We start from the raw sequence: 20,581 nt of genomic DNA, 5'->3' as shown, positions 1-20,581 counted from the left end.
ACTTCTGGTTCTAACGCCGCCCCAGTCAGTTGACCAAGCGTTACGATGCACCTGACTGGGTGTGTGGGCAGTGACGCCGTTGCTGGTTTGACGACTACGCGGCTATAGTTCGTGTACGCAACGTATAGCATGATTGTTGATATACAGTATGCTGTATGCATGACTGCTCGCTGCACGCTATTGTAGCGTGGACTGGTTTCTTAGGTTTCTTTCATCACTGTTCCGATAAGTTTCCTTCACTGGTTGATCTAATTTGTTCAAGTGATCGTACAAAGGTACAAACAGCATGCCGATGTAATCCAGCACTTGTTAGTCCGGAAATGCGGGTCATTCTTGTCGTTGTCGCGTGCATTGGTGTTTACATGATATCCCTCGTTGTGATTGGCCCGGACGCGACGGACCTGAATGACACGACCGCACTCATGTAAGTCAAGATTTACTGCGATCATCTGATGATGTATTAATGTGTAATCAGAGCCTGGTTGTGTGCAGCAATCTTTCCAATCCACTGCTGCCTAATTGGCGGAATCCGTTGTGCGCACTGCATCTGACCCGGGGTCAGCCGTGTCAGCACTGTTCCATGGACAATCTGCACCGGAATTTCGAGTAAGCAGGCAATCATTGACCACCGGCCATCCCCAGCGCTGACGGAATTTGTAGAGAATTATTCTTCTTATTAAATTGAAAATTTTGGATATGATACACTTGTACCATTTTGGGTAGAAATTAAGTACTCATCCAATAAAAACTGAATCCGGCGAATAGTGTTGGATACTAGCACATCTTAATCTACTGCCCTATTAAGACATAAAGTAGAGGCTAAAAAATGGTCGTCTGCAGCAACCAGTTGACGGAAACGCTGAGCAACAAATCCATCGCGCTGGTCGGTGATTCACGCATTCGCTACATGTTCGCTTACATGCGCAGTATGCTGGACGGACGGCAGGTTATACTAAAGAAATCCAGGGAGAACTTCAATGACACGCTGCACCGGGATGCACAGCGTAATATCCAACTGGTGAGCCCGATGACATACGTCCGAAATGGGAAATCTGTAGTACTTATTAGAATGTCGACAATAAACCGGTTTTATAGGCCTACTACATACGGCGCTACCCAGATGAGGCGATGCGTGCACTGCTGCACGAATGGCGCAACGCAACCGACGCCAACCGCATACCGCATTACGTCATCATGGAAACCGGTGCGGTAAGCAGTGTTGCGCAGTACGCGAGTAGTTAATTTGCTCTACACAAACGCAGCTAACAATTACCTGTAGTGTTCGCGCAATTAATCTTGCATTTACAAAGGTAAAAAAATTTTACAATATCCACATGATACATTGATTTCTTAATACGCAGTGGACCGTGTATTTTCGCGGCGACGCATTCGTTTCGGAGTTCCGTCGTAAGTAAAGTCCGAGTATTTGTAACTCTTATATGTATCGCATAACCGGGTTCAACTGCAGGAAATCTGACCGTTGTAGCTAAGGATTGCAGCGCCCTGCGCAACCGCACCACAATCATCTGGATACGCACACGTACGTTACGCTATAAGTATGTAGTTCGCAGCTTCGCTGTTGACGTACAAGTTACATCCTGAGGACATCACTATCTGTCTTGATGTGATGTACTAATCTTAATCTGTCTTCTCTTGACCTGACCGTCACATTAACAGTCTGGCTAACTATCAACGATAGTGCCGACCCACACGTCGCCCGCATAGAATACCACTGGTTTTCTCATTCATCACTCCGAAAGCCGTTTTGTGCATTTAGTCTCACATGCGTACGCTTTGGCCTTTGCAGGAACACAGAATTAATGGTTGTTACTCTTTAAACAATAATAACATAGTACTTATTGTCATACATATCAAGATTAACGAGCAAGTTGTCGTTGGTTCACAGTGCCGATGCACGATGAACGGCTGCGCGTGGACCCCAAATGGACGCACCGGCGCAACGGTGTGGCGCTGACGGAGCAGCTGGGTTTGCTCGTGGCGGAGGTGGCCCGGGAAGCCGGGATCGTGCTGTGGGACGCCGTGTATGCCGACTCCAGGGAGCACATCCAACTGTACGACGACATCCTACACCCCGGCCTCGCTCTGCGACGCAAGGTCCAAATATTGTCCACCCAACATACGCTGCGTGATGGAACGCAATTTGGTCTGTTTTTTAGGCGGCTTGCCAGCTGTTGTATGCCCTGGACCCGCGCCACTGCCAGTGTTCCTCTTTTGCTCCGTTGGCGTTTTGAACCTTTTGCCGAATGATGCGAGTGTGCTGTCATACAATGATGCGGTCACTTGTCAGTAATGCTTGTTTTTACAAATTAATGATAAATAAGACAACGCAAGATTAGCCTCCACAACAGCGGGTTAACGGTGGTCGGTGGAGCGTGTTTCTGTGCGGCGGAGCACTGTGCAAGCTTGTCGACAAATTGAGCATGTAAAGGTACTTATCATATAGAGCGATATTAGCGCTATGCTGCATTTGTCGACAAACTTGTACCCACTGTAGTACAATTTGCTGCATTAAACGAGGTATTCACTATTCAGTAGCGCTTACTTTAGCTCGCTTGTAAAGCTACGTGTATCATGCATCCATCCGTCTGTCCGTTCGCCAGAAAACACCGAACCACACAACAAGCGGCTTGTTGTGCAACAGATCGATCGGGCAAGTGAATGCACAGTAAACCTCGTGCCCGATGTTGTTTTTCTTTGGAAGCTTCGCTGTGATTTCGTTAACAGTGAAATAAATGCTACACTTCGTAAAGTTAACGAGCAGCTGACAGAGGCATTATTAAACCCGCACAGCACATTACAGTTCAATTCAAGGTTCAAAATGGGTATTGCGGACACAGTATTATTTGCTACGGTTTCTGCTTTAGCGGCGTTCGGCATGGTTGCCGGCCAAAACGGCACCATCGACTCAGTATCGGAAAGATGCCCAGGTAAGGATTGTGTGAATGTTTACCGGAACCTACAATCCGCTAAAACAAGCGCTGATCGAAACGTGGACCAACTGGCCATAAGTTCTTAGTACAAGCCTGTCCCGTAATTACTATCGCATTAACACAGCGGCAAATATAAATTTACGGGTAACGCTAAATTCCAAACTACGGCGCGCTACGCCACACTACGCTCCTAATGCTTTTGGTATAGCTAAATTGCATGCCATATATTCATCTAAATTGTAAGCTACTGATGTAAGATAAATATTAACTTTTCTCGTTTATAATGTTTTAAATATTGTCGTTGTGGTAGACGCAGTGTAAGGATATTCTTTCAGAGCACAAATTTCGTGCTAAATTCGGGTGATCCGTACCTTTTCGATAGGAATTACGGGATAAGCGTGTACATGTACCATTTGTTGCAGCGGAACCCGTCTTGTCGCAACTGTGCCCCATCTTCCCGAACCCGATCCCGGAGTGCCCGGATCTGTGTCCGCCGTACAGCCACAACTGCTCGGCCTATCCCACCGCCCACTGCATAACCAAATGGTGTAGCAGCTGCAGTGTCCGCTGGTATGTTCTGGCCAAGTCCACCGAAACCGCGGGATGGTTCCAGGTCGGCTGCAATGTTACCGATACTCCTCGCTTTCCGCTTCTGCCACCGAAACCCGGTTGCCCACTGGTTACCAGCTGTCCCGTAAATCAGGCCTACTTTCGGTGTTTTCGGGAGCCGTGCGACTGCCAGACGTGCCCGAAGATTCCGTCGGCGGTGTGTTGTAATGACTTTTGTAATCGGTGCGGATACGCGTTCTACCTGAACGGTGTCGATGTTACATCCTCGTGCTAAGCCTTTTCGGTCAATGTTTTAACGAGAGCAGAATACAGATTATGTAAAAGTTATTGTTGTTCTCGTAGTACGAATTTATGTTTTCCGGTAACGTCGAACAGACATTTCTCCGGTTTTCCTTTTAAAAGGTCACGAAGGCCCACCGTTGCGAATGTAAGCACTGCACGGTAATAAAGCATTCAAAAGCAATTATAGAAGGCAAGCAGCAAAATAGAGGAACCGGCAAATCCGATGCACAAACAGATGTCCCGGTTTCTCCCACTTGGTTAGACACCGGGCCTCGGCAAAAGAAGCTGCATGGCAGAAAATGCGCCATGTAATAAACAAAGCAACAACAATTTCCAATTAAAGATGTCGTATGTCGAGACTAACCGTAGTGATCAACAGCAGCTCGTTTGGCAGCAGCATGCATCTGTTGACAAGATTACCATGCAGTAAGTTTAATCACTGTCATGAAAGTGATTACTGAGCAGTAATAACTACACTGAGCAGTAATAACAACATAATAAAATACTGTTATGTGATATCTATTGGTGCATTTCGCTGGAAATGCTAGCCGTATAACGCTGATAACGCGTCCCAAGGGGAACCGCTTAATACTAACAACGCGCTGCCAGTCGCGTGTGGATGCGTGGATGCGCATGACCGGCGCGTGCACCTGTTGTTCATGCTGTTGCATAACTAACTTTCATTTGTCATGGGAAGTGTATCGATAGTCTTGGTGGTATGTTGATAACGGTCCTTGGAAATGTTATGAACTGAATGCATTGGCATGTGGCCAGACGGTCTCATTTTGTGGTAGTGTGCTTCTGGCGGAAATGATGGAATCATTCTGACTTTACGATCTGTGCAGAATACAGCTTACGGTATTAAACGACTAAACATCGTTGTTACGGGATATCGTAAAAGGTCATAGACGTAGCCGTGTAAAGATACGGGTAACAGAATACAGACATCGAGTGCACACAAGCCGCCAGTTTTTGGTTCGAGCACCCGACCACTGTTTGCGCTATATGCGTTACAACGAGGCACGATGATTATGCAGTAATGAACGGCGCGACGGTCATGCGGGCAGGCACAGTCGTCCGGAACTGAAGCTATCAAGTGGTATAAAATGTTTATGAGTCCCGTGTTCGGAATTCATTGGGCAGGGGGCCACAAGACCCCTTCAAACAAGCAAACGGAAACCGGTAGAAAACTGCTAACTAAAAGCCATTAAGTGGAAACCGGGGGGAATCAAAAACGGTGTAAAAGGTTTCAGCGCGTCTGCGCGGCGACTATGTTAACTGACCGTCACAGCTGCCATGTTACTATCTCAGTTTCATCTTCTAACCAATCTACAGCAGCAGCAGCGCAGTCGCTGTCTTCAGGAAACTTTCGTGGCACAGTAGCTCTGACACTATCCATCATGCGCGTGTTCATGTTGGCCTTTTCCCTCGTACTGTTGGTCAGCTACAGTGCCGGCCAGTTTGTCGGCTTGTGCGCCCGTCCCGAAGTGTGCAAACCCGGCAACCCCTTGTGCGACAAGGGCTCCGCGGAGTGCTTGGGCTGCGCATGCGGCGGATCCGGAGGAGGAGTCCCAGCGTGCCGCACGTGTTGTTGATTCTGTAAAAAGGTAGCGAACACATTTCGTGTACCGTTGTGCAGTTTTACCACAGTTCTTCGGCATACACAGTGTCCAACTAGAAAAGGTAGACGCCTTGTTTTAACGCATCCTACGCAAACTAATGCTGGCGATTGGACACAGGGTGCGCACTTTTCTCAATAAATTGTATCTGCATCGTGTAGGTCCAAGCTGCTCAGTCGTCGTGAAATCCACAGCTTTGTCACATCGGCCGACATTGTCCGGTAAAGATTTGTGCATCGGGATTGCCAGTGTTTACTGCTTGATATTGCTTCTTTTAAGTCTTTAACCGTGTGTTTGTATATGGGACAACTATATATACGAGTACTATCTACAGAATACTACAGATACTAGGTACTCGTACGGTACTATGTACTCGTATTATGTACTAGGCTACTAGCCGACATTGTGGCCTTTTAAAATTGTCGGTATGTATATAATGAACGATATTTAAGTGGATTTCCGTGTGGCTGTTCACTATGATTGCTAATAAAATGTAAAACAAATCTTCACGGCAACTGGGTTATTCCCAAAAAAACGCAGTTCCGAATTTTAATGGCGAGAAACAGAATCAAAACATACACCTACTCTTTAAGCTACCGGGTAACAATGCGCGATGATATGCACAAAACGACGACCGCACGTCCAAGCACTGTAGAAACCTGGTTTAAAACATTTTAATAATGTATCGCGGAAATAACAGAATTACGAGTATTCATTGCTAGGGTGGTTGCATTGCTAGGATATTCGTTGTGTGCTGCGCATCAGCCGGAACACCACAGATTAATTATGTCATTTATGTGCAATGTAGCGGCACTACACCAGACCCAGACCCAAGCCGATGTTCACCAGATTCTTGACAACGAGGCCCTGGCCCGAGGCGAAAGCCGGGTTGCCGGCATTCATCGCCGCCCGCGCCTGTGCCCGCCGGATGAGGATGTAGCGTCGCCGCAGTTCGCGGTCGGAGGGCTGGAGGCTCTGCCAGGGCCCGAAGGAGTTGAGGTGCAGGCTGCGCTCCACGGAGACCTCCGTCGTGGTGGTAGTGGGCGGTGTCGTCGTGTTGCTAAACGGCATTCGGCCGAGAAAATCAGCCCAGTTGGTTCGCGCGCGTTCCGTGTGTAGGCGGAGCATCGTGGCGGCTGGTGCCGGCCACATGCGAACGGCTGCATGGGTTCCCCAGGCCACAATTAACAGTATCAGAGTGGTGCCAATCATGTTTCACTGCAAAACTGTTGCGTCTGCTGTCGCTGTATTATCTGCATCAATCAAACCAAACTAATTAATAACTTAGACAAAAGCTTTGTGGTGTCGGATGGAGAATTAATAAATCTGTCACAATCAGATGGCACCGACGCCCTGAAATCAATTTACTGTACGCGTAGTGGCAGGCACTACAATATGAGTAAAGCACGCGCTATTACACCAGGATCAGCAACTCAGCTTTAATCACAGGATGACAACAGGCGAAATTATGATACTGCCTGTGCTGAACAGCGAATTTGGAATTCTCTTTCACGCTAATCAGAATGCGTGATAATTCTTCTGCGGAATTGTCGAACATAAAGCACAGCCATGACGCTGTCACCTACTCGTGACCTTTTCTACAATTACATTTTAGCGCTGCATTGTTTTTGTCTCGACCGGGCGGTAATAAGAGGGCCGCTCTGGGTCCCGGGTGGCTCGCTGCTGAAAAGGAGCTGCGTCATTCACAATGCAGCAGGCTTTAATACAGTCTTCCTGGTACATCTGGAAGCCGGCAACTTCAATCCGCCCACTTCGACCGCGTAGGATGCGGCAGTGAAGCAGGCAACTGCTGGTCACATAAAACATTTGCGTAAGTACGCTTTGTCTGCTTCGTCCCGGTTTCTTGCTGATAGCATAATGAAGCGCTCTTTGTATTATTGTCTGTTTGTGCAGGGAAAGAAAGGTTAGTCCAGGACTATCTGTCTTAAAACCGCGGATTGGATCCTGGACATGGACGGGTGGCTGTCATTAACATCGCCTACATGCATTAAAGCGAGTTAAACGGCTGTCTTTCCGACTGTAGGCCGAAGTAAGTAATCATGAGCAATTTACATCTTTTTCGTATATAACCAAGCGGTTCAGTGTGAACCATTCACACATGATGGGAAGTACTGCAGTAATTTTGTTTACACGGATACCATTTTGGTATCCGCTATCGAGATACAACCACATCGTGGGTTTGTATTTCAAAGTACTTGCAAAGCTGCAGTTGCAACAATTGTTGCAAAGATTATTACTTTTATGTAACAATCAAACAGACCGGTATAGTTACAGACTTAATAAAAGTGGACTTAAACTCACAGTGAACTTGATAAAAGTGGTGACACTACCGTAGCAGTCGTTAAAGCTATGTGTACAATTGTACAATTGTACGGTCGGGGCGGGTATGTCTTAACACCATTTCGAAGCCCCGTATAAGCTCCCTATAATCGGCGCGGCGCTAGTCACTGCGAAAATGCTACCTCCACGCGACGCCTGCTTTACGCAACAGAGAGAGCGTACGTACACCTAGTTTTAGTTTTATCAGTTACGAGGAATAATATAGTTATCTCGGAAGTCATGTTGTTATTGTTGCCTAACATGAGCGATAAAGCTACCTTATGGATGGGCTCTTGCATGGCTCACTATTCAACTAATTCAAGCACTCGGGCACTTTATGAAACCGTATAACGGCGTATGCACTGTAATCGTTAATTATTCAGTATTAACAGTACTTATCACACAGGCTGCATTTTCCCATGCCGATAGAGAGTGCGTAAGGGTCAAAGACCGGGAGAGCCGGAAAGGTGTAATATTACTGTATTGTATTTAACCGCGCTTTGGCTGCGTACAGAAGTCTGAAATCTCCTTGCTTTATAACCAGTCGTCAGGTACATGGGTAAACGTTTTCGAAATTTCCGTTGTGTAACTGTATGCTTGCTGCTCGGCAAACACTTCCACAACTGTTCCTTTTTTTGGTTAAGGACATGGGCAGCTTAGTTTCCAACGAAGCCGATATTGTATTCGGCAGCAATTGCCAGTATGATTACAAAAAAGAGGCCATCATTGGAACAGGATCATCGGCGTCTGTCTACAAAGCCTTGGTCACAAAACGTGTAAACTACACCGGAGAAGAGATGGTGGCTGTCAAAGTGAAACATCTGGCCGACCCTTCCATAATTCCATCGCGCAATGCAGAATATTATAAGAAAATTTTTAAAAAACTACGTAGAGCAGTCGAGCTGGTTAATCCTCATATTGTTACCTACCATCAGATTCGCGTAACCATTGACCTAAAGGGAATGACATTCGAAACGATGATGGATTTCTATGACTGTAAGAAACTAATTATTCTACTCACGGTCAGAAGCAGTTAATGACTTAATGGTAAAGTTTTTGTGTTGGCTTCCTCGCATTAGCAGCTCACTAACATTGTCTGATTATGGTACACAATTGATTTGTAATTAAAAATTTCCAGGTAATCTTACCACTCTTTTGAAAGACATGGAGAAGAATTATAGTTATTTGAGACCATCCTGGCCTTTGCGACAGATATAACAACAGGATTGTTATTTTTACACGATAAAAACATAATACACGGAGATCTACAACCGAAAAAAATACTTGCAAAAGTTCTGCCGGATCATTGCGCTAGGCTTGTCATCGGTGATCTGGACGGTGTGCTTCTGATGCAAGAGAACCACACCTGCTCTGCGGATGTTTCGACTATCCGTGGTGCCTTGCGGTACATATCACCAGAAATATTGAGAAAGTTCATCTTATCGGAAAAAGAAACGCCAGGACGAAAAACCGATATGTGGAGTTTGGGATGTATCATTCTGGAGATAGCCGAATATTGTTTGGGCATTACCGCTGATCATCTCGAACTGGATGGGGAGTTTTTCGACGCCGGGCAAGAACTATCCGCGATACGGTACGCCGTAGGAATAATACGCGGTTACCTTCCTTGCATTGATGATGACATACCTGAGCCGTTATCGGAGTGCATTCGCCGATGTTTGCAGCACAGCGCCGCTAGCAGGATATCTGCTGATGAATTTCTACAGATGATTACACAGCTGGAGGTACAACCACGGTTTGGAAGTACCTGCACTTACGAATATGATCATAAAGCTGACTGGATTGGTCAAGGCGGCTTTGCTACTGTTTACAAAGCAACTATAACAGTTCCAGAGGATTATGAAGGGCCTAACTTAGCAGCGGTCAAGCAAATCCATTTGCGGGAAGAATCAATCGAATCACTAAGAACCGAAAGCTTAAATCGGTGGAGACGAATGCTCCAGTTCACGCATAAAAATATCGTTAGTTACCACAAAATTACCATTGAAAGTGCAGAATATGGCAGTATAATCGAAGTAATGATGGACTACATCTCAGGTTTGTGCACTTACATCTCATTTCTTCGGAAAAAAGTAAAACGGTGACCAACAATTACCATGGGAGAGTAACACATAAAATCTTTGAACGAGTACTTCAAGTACCTAAAAATACTGTTCAGTAACGGTACATAGTATGATGCGCTGCACTGCCCATTGGCTACACTTACAGCACAGTTGAGGATGTAGCTTTCAATTTTATTCTGACCACGCCCATTGACCATGGCAGATGAAATTATTTTTTGTTGCCTATTCCAGTGTTACTCTGTCTTCTAGCAAAATATGAATTTTTTTGTATTTATATCCGATGACGGGCCCTAATGAGTGAGGAGACACATTAGTATTTTATTTCGTGGTAAGTTTTAAGGGATGCATGTAGCACAAGTGACAATCGTGTAATAGGTGGCGACCTTGCGGGAGTACTGAAGCAGTTAATGGCCCAGCGGCAAAGGCTTTCTTTCAAGAATGTGGTACACCTTGGACACCAAACAGCAAGCGGCATCGCATACCTTCATGCAAACAAAGTTGCACACTTTGATATCAAGCCATCAAATTTGCTCCTTCGACAGACTGGCCAAGAGGAAATAGGAATATGACCTGTACATTGCCGACTTGGACACCAGTGTGTTCATGCAGCATAGTCAAACGACTAATAAAGACCATAAGCGATTGGTAGGCACGGCAAAGTACATGTCACCAGAAAATGGCCAGATTTTTTCTACAATTAGACACTGCGCTGCCGGGTAGGAAGACGGACGTATGGAGCTTAGGATGTATCCTGGTCAATCTCGCCGACAGTCATTCTGGCAACAATAAGCACTGGTTCGACAAAAACGACACCATGGAGAAACTCCAGAACTGATACAACGGCTGGATTAACCATCATTTTCAAACTAGCTGAAGGATTCGCACCTCGTTTACTGCAGCCGGCAAATGAAGAACTTCACAGCATAATCAGAAGTTGTTTGTGCCACGACGTTGAGAGAAGACTATCCTCGGGTTCTGTATTAGAAGCACTGGAGGCTTTGGGCCCGTCTACCGAGCCTATGTCAGCTGCAGGACACCACCATCCCGGAGCATCAAATCGGCGATATGGCCCGTCGGTTCCCGGTGCGCGTGCGTGGTTATCCGTGAAACGATGCGGGACGGCGGTGCGCTCCGTATCCGACAGCGTCCCGTATTTTTAATGGGTCCACGCTCTATTTTCCGCTCCACCGTATCCCGCAGTACTGGAATTGTGCCATGTCATTTGAAAATTTTGCTCGCGGTTTACTTTTGTAGCGCTCTCTTTTAAATTCACAAAACGGTGCTTTAAGCCAGCTTACGAGATAACCTTCCGATCCTGGGAGCACACTGTAAAATGTGTGAATTTTCTTTTTTGTATCCTGCTATGTATAGTGTAAAAAGCTAAATTAAATTCGGAGCGAGTTTATGCGCAAATTTCGTTTGAATTGAACTTCAAATGTTTGTCTTAATAAATAACAAATATGCTCAATCGAGCCGGCAGGTCATCCTCAATGAGCGATGAATACATAGCTAATTATACATACAAGTTGGCGCGAACATAATGCATTCAGTGGCAAAGCCAAAGTAAAGCCGGCGGGACAATCACGGCGTAATGCAAGATGCACGCTTTCTCTGTGGGCCAACTAAAAATGCGGCGCAGAATTGTATAACGGTTTATAGCTATGTACTCGGTTTGTTGTGGTATGTTGGTCAAAGCACGACGAGTAGTAGTATGTTTATTGCTGCAGTACGGAGCTGAACTGGTTTTGTTTGTTTGTTTGTTTAAGTATTTAAAGCGGAAGGACTCACATGCGTCTAATTCTGTCAACATAAAAATTAAATGGCTAAGCGTTACGATGCACAAGACGGGTAGTGGCGCAAGAGGGTGACAACACTGCGACGAGTCAACGCAATGTATTGCGTAGAGACGGCACGTGTAGCGGATAACACAAACTGTAATTCAAGCAACCGTTGACTGAACGTATAGCAGATAATACAGACTGCAATTAAGCAACCATTTGCATGACTGCACACTGTCACGCTTTGACGGTTTTTGCAGTACACCGGTTTCTTTGGTTTCTTTAAACGTCTGTTGTAATCTTCTTAGGTTTTTCCCAACTGGCTGTGTTCCACCGTCTGTATGTCTGTGCATTCACTCATTAGAGTGAGGTAATTACTAATCTGCGCAACTTGCCGCATGCGCGCATCTTAACAGTGCCATGCCGATTTACGTCCGGTGCGTAAGGAAATGAGGATCGCTACAATTGTCGTTGTCACGGTCATCGGTGTATCCATAATATCCATCGCGGTTTTTGGTCCGTACGCGACGGATCGCGCTGCGCCCGTGTAAGTCGAAGTATGACGAGATCGCTTTCGTGTAATCAGCCTGCTTTGAGCATCTGTTGCAGCTTGGCCAACGCTGTGGTGTCTTCTTGGCGGAATCCGCTGTGCGCACTGCATTTGACCCGCGGTTATTCGTGTCAGCACTGTTCCCTGCACAATCTCGACCAGAATTTTCAGTAAGCATTATAATATTAATTTAATCATACAGTAATATTATCATATTTATTTTATAATATCATTACTTATTTTAACCTATACAGTAACAGTACGCAGTCGTACGTACTGTATACGTAGTCGTAATGAAGTGATGTTTGTCTTCTGCAGAATCCAGCTGACGGCATCATTGAGCAACAAGTCCATCGCGTTGATCGGTGATTCTCGGATTCGCTACCTGTTCGCCTACGTCCGCAGTTTAGTGGACGGTCGCTATGTCATCCTTAAGAAGTCCAGGTTGGGCTTCAACGGCACGCTGTACTGGGATGCGCAGCGCAATATCCAACTGGTCAGCGGTAACAGTTTAAACTGTTTAATAAATAAATAATAAATAAACACATATAGTTAACGCGTTGACCTATGTATATTTAAACATTACTTTCTTAAGCAGTTATACATGTATGCACATGCACTACCGCTGTTTACATGTGATGCTGTCTTTTTGGCGAAGACGTACAAGCATGTCCGGTAATTTCTGCCTGTTTCGAAACAGCGAAATATACAAATTTACGTGTTACGCCAAACGTAGTGAAGTGGCCATCGTTTTAAGCGCAAACTTCGCGATCTTTACGACCGAACTTACCGGACAGGCTTGTACGCCAGACAAATCATACACCACACCGTTTCTCCTTTGCATCGTTCTACCAAAACATTTTTTGAAGTGACACAAACGTGTTAAATTGTATAAAGTACGCTGTAACGCTGTCAGTATTATTTCTTGAAAAATTAATAACTAAGAAAGGGAAACAGACATTGTATGTAGGAAACAATGCTTGTCGAAGATGTGTTAAGCGAAACGGTTTTGCAGGCTTATTACATTCGTCGTTATCCAGATGAAGCGATGCGTGCGCTGTTGCACGAGTGGAGCGTCTCCGCGAATGTCAACGGGATACCGCATTACGTCATCATGGAAACCGGTGCCGTATGTATCTGTAGTCTGTACCCGAATACTCCGGTACTTAGCTGTGCAATCTTATCGTTATAATTAACCGCGAGAAAACGCAGCCGTAACACTGTAATTAGCACCATTAGTTTTGCGATGTTCGGACTTTTCGCACTGCCTGGTGGCAGATAGTAACAGCCTACAAACAACAGACACTTGCAAATTTTGGAAACCGTGTTAATGTTGTCGATCTACAGTGGACCATGTATTACCTCGGCGACGCTTTCCTGCCTGAGTTTCGCCGTAAGTGAACCAAGCGGTTTTCTTTACTTCCTTTTACTGCGGTTTCATGAATGCCTGGTGTCATACTTTACGCAGGAAACTTGAGCACCGTAGCTAAGGGACTGTAACGCCCTGCGCAATCGCACAACGGTCATCTGGATACGAACACGTACGTTGTGTAGTTGGTGACACCGTGACTGACCACTTACGACATCATTTCCATGACGTCCGAAAAACCAGACCAGTGTAGTGTTCTATTCTATAAGGCCGCTATGGCACCCGATTCGGCTAACCGATACTATGTCCAGCGACAATCGATCAGCCGTTGGAAGTCGATTGTCACGGGGGCGCGGGCAAAGGAAGCTAAGAAACCTAAGAACCCAAGAAAGTTTAGAAAATAACACAGCTAGACTGTAGCTAGGAAACTGAGAACCTAAGTAAGACTAGAAAATCTATTAAGTCCAAGAAATCTAAGAAATCTATCGATTATGTCGACTAACAAATTCGTCCACCGTCACATAGTCGACCACACGATGTCGACCGCTACCGAGCGCGACGACTAAGACAATAAAGAAACCTAAGAATAACCTAAGGAACCTGAAAAACAAAGAAGAGCTGGCAAAACGCTAGTTCGGCTTCGTGACGGGTCGACACCGTGTCCACATTGACTTGGTGACACTGGACGAATTTCTGTCGACGAAAATGATGGATCACCGCACAATTTATATTGCCAGTGCCGATGCACGATGAGCCACAACGTGCGGATTCCCGCAGGACGCACCGGAGCAACGGGGTGACGCTGACGGAGCAGCTGGGACAGATCGTGGCCGAGGTGGCCCGGGACGCCGGGATCGTGCTGTGGGACACCGTGTACCACGACTCCAAAGAGCACATCCATCTGTACGATGACAGTCTGCATCCCGGCATGGCCCTGCGACGCAAGGTCAGGCATACGTATTTCGACCCAATATGGTTTAATCGCTGAGTAATTCAATGAGCACGGACCATTTTCTAGGCGGCGTGCCAGCTGTTATTCGCCCTGGACACGCGGCATTGCCAGTGTTCGGCTTTGACACCGATGAACCATGGTTCTAATAACGCTAGTATGCCTCCGTAAAGTAATTGTGTAAATGTTATTTTTTGTTTGTTGAAATAATAAAGCCAGACGTTGGATCAAGGCATGCGGAGCGTTTTCGGTTCTCCATTGCCATTGATAAAGCAGGAATAATAGGGAATGTCGCTGCATATGTGGGCGTGACCGGCGCTTCACACAGCGGCGCCCAGAAGGAGCGCGGCGGCGGCAACCGAAGCGCTGCGTTCTGGTTGCTACGGACGCAAAGAAATCCCGGATTTTATTGGCTGTGAAGGAACAGGGAAACTGCTATCTAATTAAGCATTTGATACATGTGGCCTTTATTGCCGACTGCTAGACTGGCGTCCTAACTGAGAAACGTTTTCACATACTCGTGGATCGCGGTTGATAATGCGGGCAGTTGTGATGGGCAGCAACACATGGCTATTAAATTCATCCATGGATGGAAGCGTACGAGTTTGATGAAGGAATTGTAGTGTATCTTACTACCATCGTACCAGTTTTGTCTTGGCTGGTGTTCTACGCTACAGCTTTAAAGTGTTTTATTCACTTTTATAATATCGACTACGAGTAGCAGACTAGCAGTAATTATTGTATACAGACCGTTTTAATTATCTCGATATCAGCATTACTTGCCGCTGCTTCTAACAAACGACACCGAAAGGATTTTTCTGCTCATTTGACGGAGGGCTTGCTTGGTCAAAACGGCATCCGCTTTTGATGGTGCTGTACAAAATACGAATCGTTCACAAACGCGCTTCGTTACGCAACACGAGTGGCTGTCATAATAAGCTACTGTTCTTGCTTTTCTCTAGCTGTACATGTTATATATTCGATTGTTCGTTTGTCAAGAAGACAGCGGCCCGGCGCTGCTTTCTTTCGCAACACATCCACCGATCTTGTCCATCATGTGCGCCAAGTCAATGAACAGTCAAGTTAACGTCGAGCTGCCGACAAAACAGAGCATCGCAATCATATCTAAAACATAGAGTACAGTTAGATTTACAGTTTGGAGATACGTCGAAAATTCTTCGCAATGGCTACTCAGACTCAGAGCGCGCTCGCAGTACTGGTTGGCACCGTTTTAACCTTAGCTACGTTCTGCATGGTTCAGGTTGCCGGTCAGAATGCCACCATAAACTCATCATCGGAAATATGCCCAGGTAAGGACTGCTATAATGACAGCCTTCAGTCTTTTGCTGCTCCTGAAACTTTCAGGTTTCAGGTTTAGGTTTCAGGTTTATTGTTTAACGTCTCTAGATACAAGGAATCACTCGTTATCGTGATCTACAGACAATCAGTGCAAAAGGAGAATTAAAAGAGCAACATAAAAACACTGAAATTAAGAGACACTTGCAAACATTAAGCGTTATCGAAAACCAATCTTTAAAACTGATCTTGAGGCAGCTGTTCCTTAATCCAAGCAAAATTTTCCCATGATACTTCATCCAGGGCCTTCTGGAAGGTCCGTATCGAGCGATACGCTGTTACATCAAAATTCAGTTCATTCCACAGTTTCGCAGTCCAACATGAAAAGTCGACTTCGCTTGCTGGTACAGTTTTGCCACAGAAGGTGCTATCGGCGGGTAGAATCGGAAATGGATGTTCTGCCATGTTCGAAAACCTTTAATGTTTGGCATTTGCCGCGAATATAAGCGCGACTGTCTCGCGTCTGAAGCTGCTTTTTAACTGAGAGTTTGGAGTCGAGAATGTCACCAATAAAGTCCATCGCAGTACGCACAATGCAGTAGGTCTTTTCCCCCTGTAGTCCTCTTTTCCAGCGGTTGCAGTGCACTCTTTTTACTGCTTTTCTTTACAGCGTTACCTGACCTATCGCAACTGTGTCCCCTCTTCCCGAATCCCATCCCGGAGTGCCCGGATCTCTGTCCGCCGTACAGCAACGACTGCCCGGCCTATCTCACCGCCCACTGCATAACCAAATGGTGAACTAGCTGCAGTGTCCGCTGGTATGTTCTGGCCAAGTCCACCGAAACCGCGGGATGGTTCCAGGTCGGCTGCAATGTTACCGATACTCCTCGCTTTCCGCTTCTGCCACCGAAACCCGGTTGCCCGCTGGTTACCAGCTGTCCCGTTAATCAGGCCTACTTCCAGTGTTTTCGGGAGCCGTGCGACTGCCAGACGTGCCCGAAGATTCCGTCGGCGGTGTGTTGTAATGACTTTTGTAATCGGTGCGGATACGCGTTCTACCTGAACGGTGTCGATGTTACGTCCTCGTGTTAAGCCTTGGCTATCAGTTTTTTGAACAGGTAGTGTCACAACAGTAGTGGTTGACTGGGTTCTATAACCTGTGTGTGTACCTACTGCGTTGTGTGTGTATGAGCTTTATGTACAGGTCACCGATGACCAGTACCTATGTAGATTACAAACGAACCAAACAACAACTTCCTTAATGACTTTTGCTGACCATTGACCATTGCCAGTTATGTTACTCTCTTAGAAGTGATCACCATACTGCACTGCACTGCATACTGCACCATACTCGACTGTTTACTATACAATACAATTACAGAAAGTATTTTTAGCCTGAGTGCTACACGTGCAGTAAATTGTGACAAAGCTATTACGGATTTACGTTTCCCTGTCGCAGATGGCTATTTATATTGCTGTACGTGTTAGACGAACAATTCGCCCCGTTTCATTGCTACCTCGTTAAGCTTTCTTTTGCAACAACGGTAAAAATATGGTCGTCGTTCAGGAAGCTTCATGATGCAGAAATCAGAATTCAGTCCGATAATTTTAACGGCAATATTATTTGTTTAGATTCTGTTTGCTGCCATTAAAATCTAGAACTGTGCTTGACGGAATGCAGCTTCCCCATGGACTACGGTTGCCGTAAAGAGTATTTTATTTCGCGACCACAAGGAGCAGTACTACTAAAAATCCCATTAAAGAACTTCCACGTTAAAACCTGCAACGTACCTGTACACTGTATTACGCGATACTGAAATGCCTCTTGGTTTCGAGTTTTAACCGAGTAAAAGGTCACATGCGAAGTGCAAACAATCACAACTAACACGAGTTCCAAATACTAGACGGTTCCGTCAATCCCTCCCCACGAACTTCGTTAGTGTAGTGCTACAAATGTAAAGTATGGTCAAAGACTACAGCTGCACGTCGCACGAAACGGAAAAACGCCGAGGTATTGCGTAACCTACCAGACTGAGTGGTTTTGACACATTTTTGCCCAGCGGCATTGGCAGAGTAAGCGCTAAATATAGGGCACGAGAATTCGGTGACCTTTCCAGTTATTCCGTTTCCCTGTATGGTTGTTAGGTCGCAGCGAAAGCTGCCTCAGCGCCGTCGTACTAGGCAGCGTGATTCGAAATGTCCCAATGAGTGCAAAGTATTGCCAAAATCAGCCGATTTTCTCTTGCGCGGATAGAAATCAGGTCGCGGTAAAATTTCTTCTGATCTCGGTGAAATTATTGCTGCACGGCACGAACGGCACCATGCAGCGACATCGACCTGCAAAAACAACACAGACACAAACAGTCGTAACTGTCTTTACCGATCCACAGCAACCCGATTTCAACAGCAACGCAGCTGTCAAGATAACTATGCATTTAGTGTTAATCACCGTCATAAAAATTATGTACTGGGCATTAATAATAACGAACATGAGGAGGTCTTGTTTGCACTAAATCGAAACAACCAGTTTTTTAAGTCCCACATCGACATCGTACACATGATTATGCACGCTCATGTGAGCAGGCGCAATCGTCCGGAACGAAATTATTCAGCTGTCAAGTTGCAAAAATATTTATTTCCCGCTTGGAAATAGCTGGGATGGCGGCCACGCAACCTCTTGGAAACAACCAAACAGAAACCGGTAGAAAATTGCTTACTAATAATAAGCGGAAACCGGGGGGAATCCCAGAACAGCGTAAAACGCTTCGGCGCGTCGGCGCGGGGACTATATTAACTGACCGTCCCAACTGCCACGTTACTGTCTCGAATTCCTCTTCTAACCATTTTCTACAACAGCAGCAGCGTAGTCGCTGTCTTCCAGAAACTTTATCACTACGTTTGTTCGATCGCTGTCGATGCGTTTTTGCTGGTGCTGTTGGTCAGCTACAGCGCCGGTCAGTTTGTCGGCTTGTGCGCCCGCCCGGAAGTGTGCAAACCCGGCAACCCCTTGTGCGACAAGGGCTCCGTGGAGTGCTTGGGCTGCGGATGCGGCGGATCCGGAGGTGGCGTCCCTTCGTGCCGCACGTGTTGCTGAAGCCCGTAAAAAGGTAGCGCATATATTCCTGTACCGTTGTGCAGTTTTACCACAGTTCATACGCATAAAGTGTAAAGTCAGATGCTTCGTTGTAACGATTGCTACGCAAACATGTATTGTACAATACTTATTAGCGTTATATATTAGCGCCTGTGTAACATTACGTGACCTCCACCGTGTTTGTAGGTTGAAGCTGCTTAACCGTCGCGAAATCCACAGCCGTATCACATCGACCAACATTGACAAGATATGGAAAATTTGCTTCGGGAATTATTCGAGATTGCTATTAATTGTTAATTGCTTACTGTATTTTGCTGCTTTAACCCGTCTGTGTGTGACTGACTATTGCATGTATCACCAACCGAAACTTCCCGCTGTATAATGACCGATACAGTAATAACATGAATTTCAGTGATGCTGTTCGTTATGCTCGCTAAATAAAGTAATCTTTACGGCGACCTAGAAGTACCAAGTAATACGCAGTTTCAGATCTTAATAGCCACAAACAAAATACAAAAACTGAACAAATAACCGGGTGCGAATACGTAGTTGTACGGTGACGAACACCGCCGATTCCACGAAGCTTTTCCCTACTTGTATTCTTTTCTATGATTACACTTTAGCGATACACGGTTTGTTCTTGACCAAGAGAAAATAAGAGGGCCGCTCTGGGTCGCGAGTGGGTCGCGGGTGAAAAGGAGCCGCGTCATCGCCATGAACCGAGTTTTAATACCGCCTTGTGAACCGGTATATCGGGAATCCGCCCACTTTGACAGCGTAGGATGCGGCGGTGAATGGCATCACACGATGCCAGTAAAAGCAGAGCTAAACGGGTCTGGTCTCCAGGGCCTATTTGCGTAAGTACGCTTTGTCTACTTTGTCAGCGTTAATTGCATAATGAAGCGCTTCGTAGATTATGTTGACTGTGGTTCAAAGAAAAGGTTACGACTGTCTGTCTTATAACCGCAGATTGAACCCTGGTCATGGACGACAGCTTATCCATTCTCACTCTACGGAAATTGAAGCTCAGTTTCTTATGGTCGAGTTACACTACTCGGCACGTTCTTAGATTTCGGATATTCGTTCTACGCAGTATAGTTCTACTAATTCTGGCTGATCAGAATTTTCGTGTTTCTTGTTTAGCCAGCTCAACCAGCGGTGTACATGTATATGCTGACGAATGCTCGTAACCGTAACATAATTCCTTCGGATTGACCTTGTGCCAGAAACCGTTCTGCCTGGTTTTACTGTTGCGACTCTTGATCCCGTTATTGTAACCTCTCATCATCTGAATGCCATAAACTATTAATAATACATCTAAAACGGTATCTCTTCGTCTAACGACAATCACAGCAGCAATCAGACGCAGCTTTACGCCGCAACATGATCCTCTCCGTCGCGTTTTATCTGCTAATTATGGCCAATGCAACCCACGCAACCGTTCGCATGTGGCCGGCACCGGCCGCCACGATGCTTCGCCTGCACTCGGAACGCGCACGAACCCACTTGGCGAATTTCCTCGCACGAACCCCGCCCAACACCACGACGACCCCACCCACTACAACCACGACGGAGGCCCCCGTGGAGCGCAGCCTGCAGTCCCTGTACCTCAACTCCTTCGGGCCCTGGCAGAGCCTGCACCCTTCCGACCGCGGTCTGCGTCGCCGCTACATCCTCATCCGGCGCGCACAGGCGCTGG

At 46.1% G+C, this 20,581-nt stretch overlaps 3 protein-coding genes and 1 long non-coding RNA gene across 6 annotated transcripts; 3 read left to right on the top strand and 1 right to left on the bottom strand.

The window, feature by feature from the left end:
* The first annotated feature begins 240 nt into the window (after positions 1-240).
* Positions 241-2,252, top strand: LOC129582426 (uncharacterized). Its single transcript, XM_055473939.1, has 8 exons — positions 241-424; positions 493-606; positions 841-1,018; positions 1,096-1,209; positions 1,362-1,407; positions 1,469-1,540; positions 1,907-2,115; positions 2,178-2,252. Exons 1-8 carry the CDS (start codon positions 321-323, stop codon positions 2,250-2,252), a joined length of 912 nt encoding a protein of 303 aa, XP_055329914.1. The 5' UTR covers positions 241-320.
* A 5,917-nt stretch (positions 2,253-8,169) lies between these two features.
* Positions 8,170-13,772, top strand: LOC129582209 (uncharacterized). Of its 3 annotated transcripts, XM_055473660.1 has the most exons (7): positions 8,170-8,758; positions 8,901-9,820; positions 11,933-12,171; positions 12,234-12,344; positions 12,493-12,670; positions 13,190-13,567; positions 13,643-13,772. In XM_055473660.1, exons 3-6 carry the CDS (start codon positions 12,074-12,076, stop codon positions 13,364-13,366), a joined length of 564 nt encoding a protein of 187 aa, XP_055329635.1. In that variant the 5' UTR covers positions 8,170-8,758; positions 8,901-9,820; positions 11,933-12,073; the 3' UTR covers positions 13,367-13,567; positions 13,643-13,772. The 3 variants fall into 3 exon arrangements, with proteins under 3 accessions (XP_055329635.1, XP_055329634.1, XP_055329632.1); XM_055473659.1 differs by lacking the exons at positions 11,933-12,171; positions 12,234-12,344; positions 12,493-12,670; positions 13,190-13,567; positions 13,643-13,772 and adding an exon at positions 10,222-11,248 and having other exon boundaries at positions 8,170-8,313; positions 8,407-8,758; XM_055473657.1 differs by lacking the exons at positions 11,933-12,171; positions 12,234-12,344; positions 12,493-12,670; positions 13,190-13,567; positions 13,643-13,772 and adding an exon at positions 10,222-11,248.
* A 251-nt stretch (positions 13,773-14,023) lies between these two features.
* Positions 14,024-14,915, top strand: LOC129582210 (uncharacterized). Its single transcript, XM_055473661.1, has 3 exons — positions 14,024-14,489; positions 14,562-14,649; positions 14,725-14,915. Exons 1-3 carry the CDS (start codon positions 14,286-14,288, stop codon positions 14,772-14,774), a joined length of 342 nt encoding a protein of 113 aa, XP_055329636.1. The 5' UTR covers positions 14,024-14,285; the 3' UTR covers positions 14,775-14,915.
* Positions 14,916-15,444: 529 nt separating this feature from the next.
* On the bottom strand, positions 15,445-18,126 carry LOC129582466 (uncharacterized). The gene is made up of 3 exons (XR_008689625.1): positions 17,816-18,126; positions 17,580-17,735; positions 15,445-15,617 (listed from the first exon to the last, which is right to left on the bottom strand). It is a non-coding gene; the product is annotated as an uncharacterized LOC129582466 (long non-coding RNA).
* Between the last annotated feature and the right edge of the window lie 2,455 nt (positions 18,127-20,581).

Source organism: Paramacrobiotus metropolitanus, unplaced genomic scaffold (assembly GCF_019649055.1).
Source record: "Paramacrobiotus metropolitanus isolate TYO unplaced genomic scaffold, Prichtersi_v1.0 Parri_scaffold0000007, whole genome shotgun sequence".
Taxonomy (NCBI): Eukaryota; Metazoa; Tardigrada; class Eutardigrada; order Parachela; family Macrobiotidae; genus Paramacrobiotus; species Paramacrobiotus metropolitanus.
The sequence above is the reverse complement of the archived record's forward strand: the minus strand, read 5'-3'. Positions and strand labels throughout refer to the sequence as shown.

Coding starts and splice junctions, on each gene's coding strand:
- LOC129582209 (XM_055473659.1), top strand. CDS start 9,112: ATGCAAGAGAACCACACCTGCTCTGCGGATGTTTCGACTATCCGTGGT. Junction 9,821..10,221: donor AATGATGGACTACATCTCAG/GTTTGTGCACTT, acceptor ATCGTGTAATAG/GTGGCGACCTTGCGGGAGTA.
- LOC129582426 (XM_055473939.1), top strand. CDS start 321: ATGCGGGTCATTCTTGTCGTTGTCGCGTGCATTGGTGTTTACATGATA. Junction 607..840: donor AATCTGCACCGGAATTTCGA/GTAAGCAGGCAA, acceptor GGTCGTCTGCAG/CAACCAGTTGACGGAAACGC. Junction 2,116..2,177: donor GCCTCGCTCTGCGACGCAAG/GTCCAAATATTG, acceptor TCTGTTTTTTAG/GCGGCTTGCCAGCTGTTGTA.
- LOC129582210 (XM_055473661.1), top strand. CDS start 14,286: ATGCACGATGAGCCACAACGTGCGGATTCCCGCAGGACGCACCGGAGC. Junction 14,490..14,561: donor GCATGGCCCTGCGACGCAAG/GTCAGGCATACG, acceptor ACCATTTTCTAG/GCGGCGTGCCAGCTGTTATT. Junction 14,650..14,724: donor CCATGGTTCTAATAACGCTA/GTATGCCTCCGT, acceptor CGTTGGATCAAG/GCATGCGGAGCGTTTTCGGT.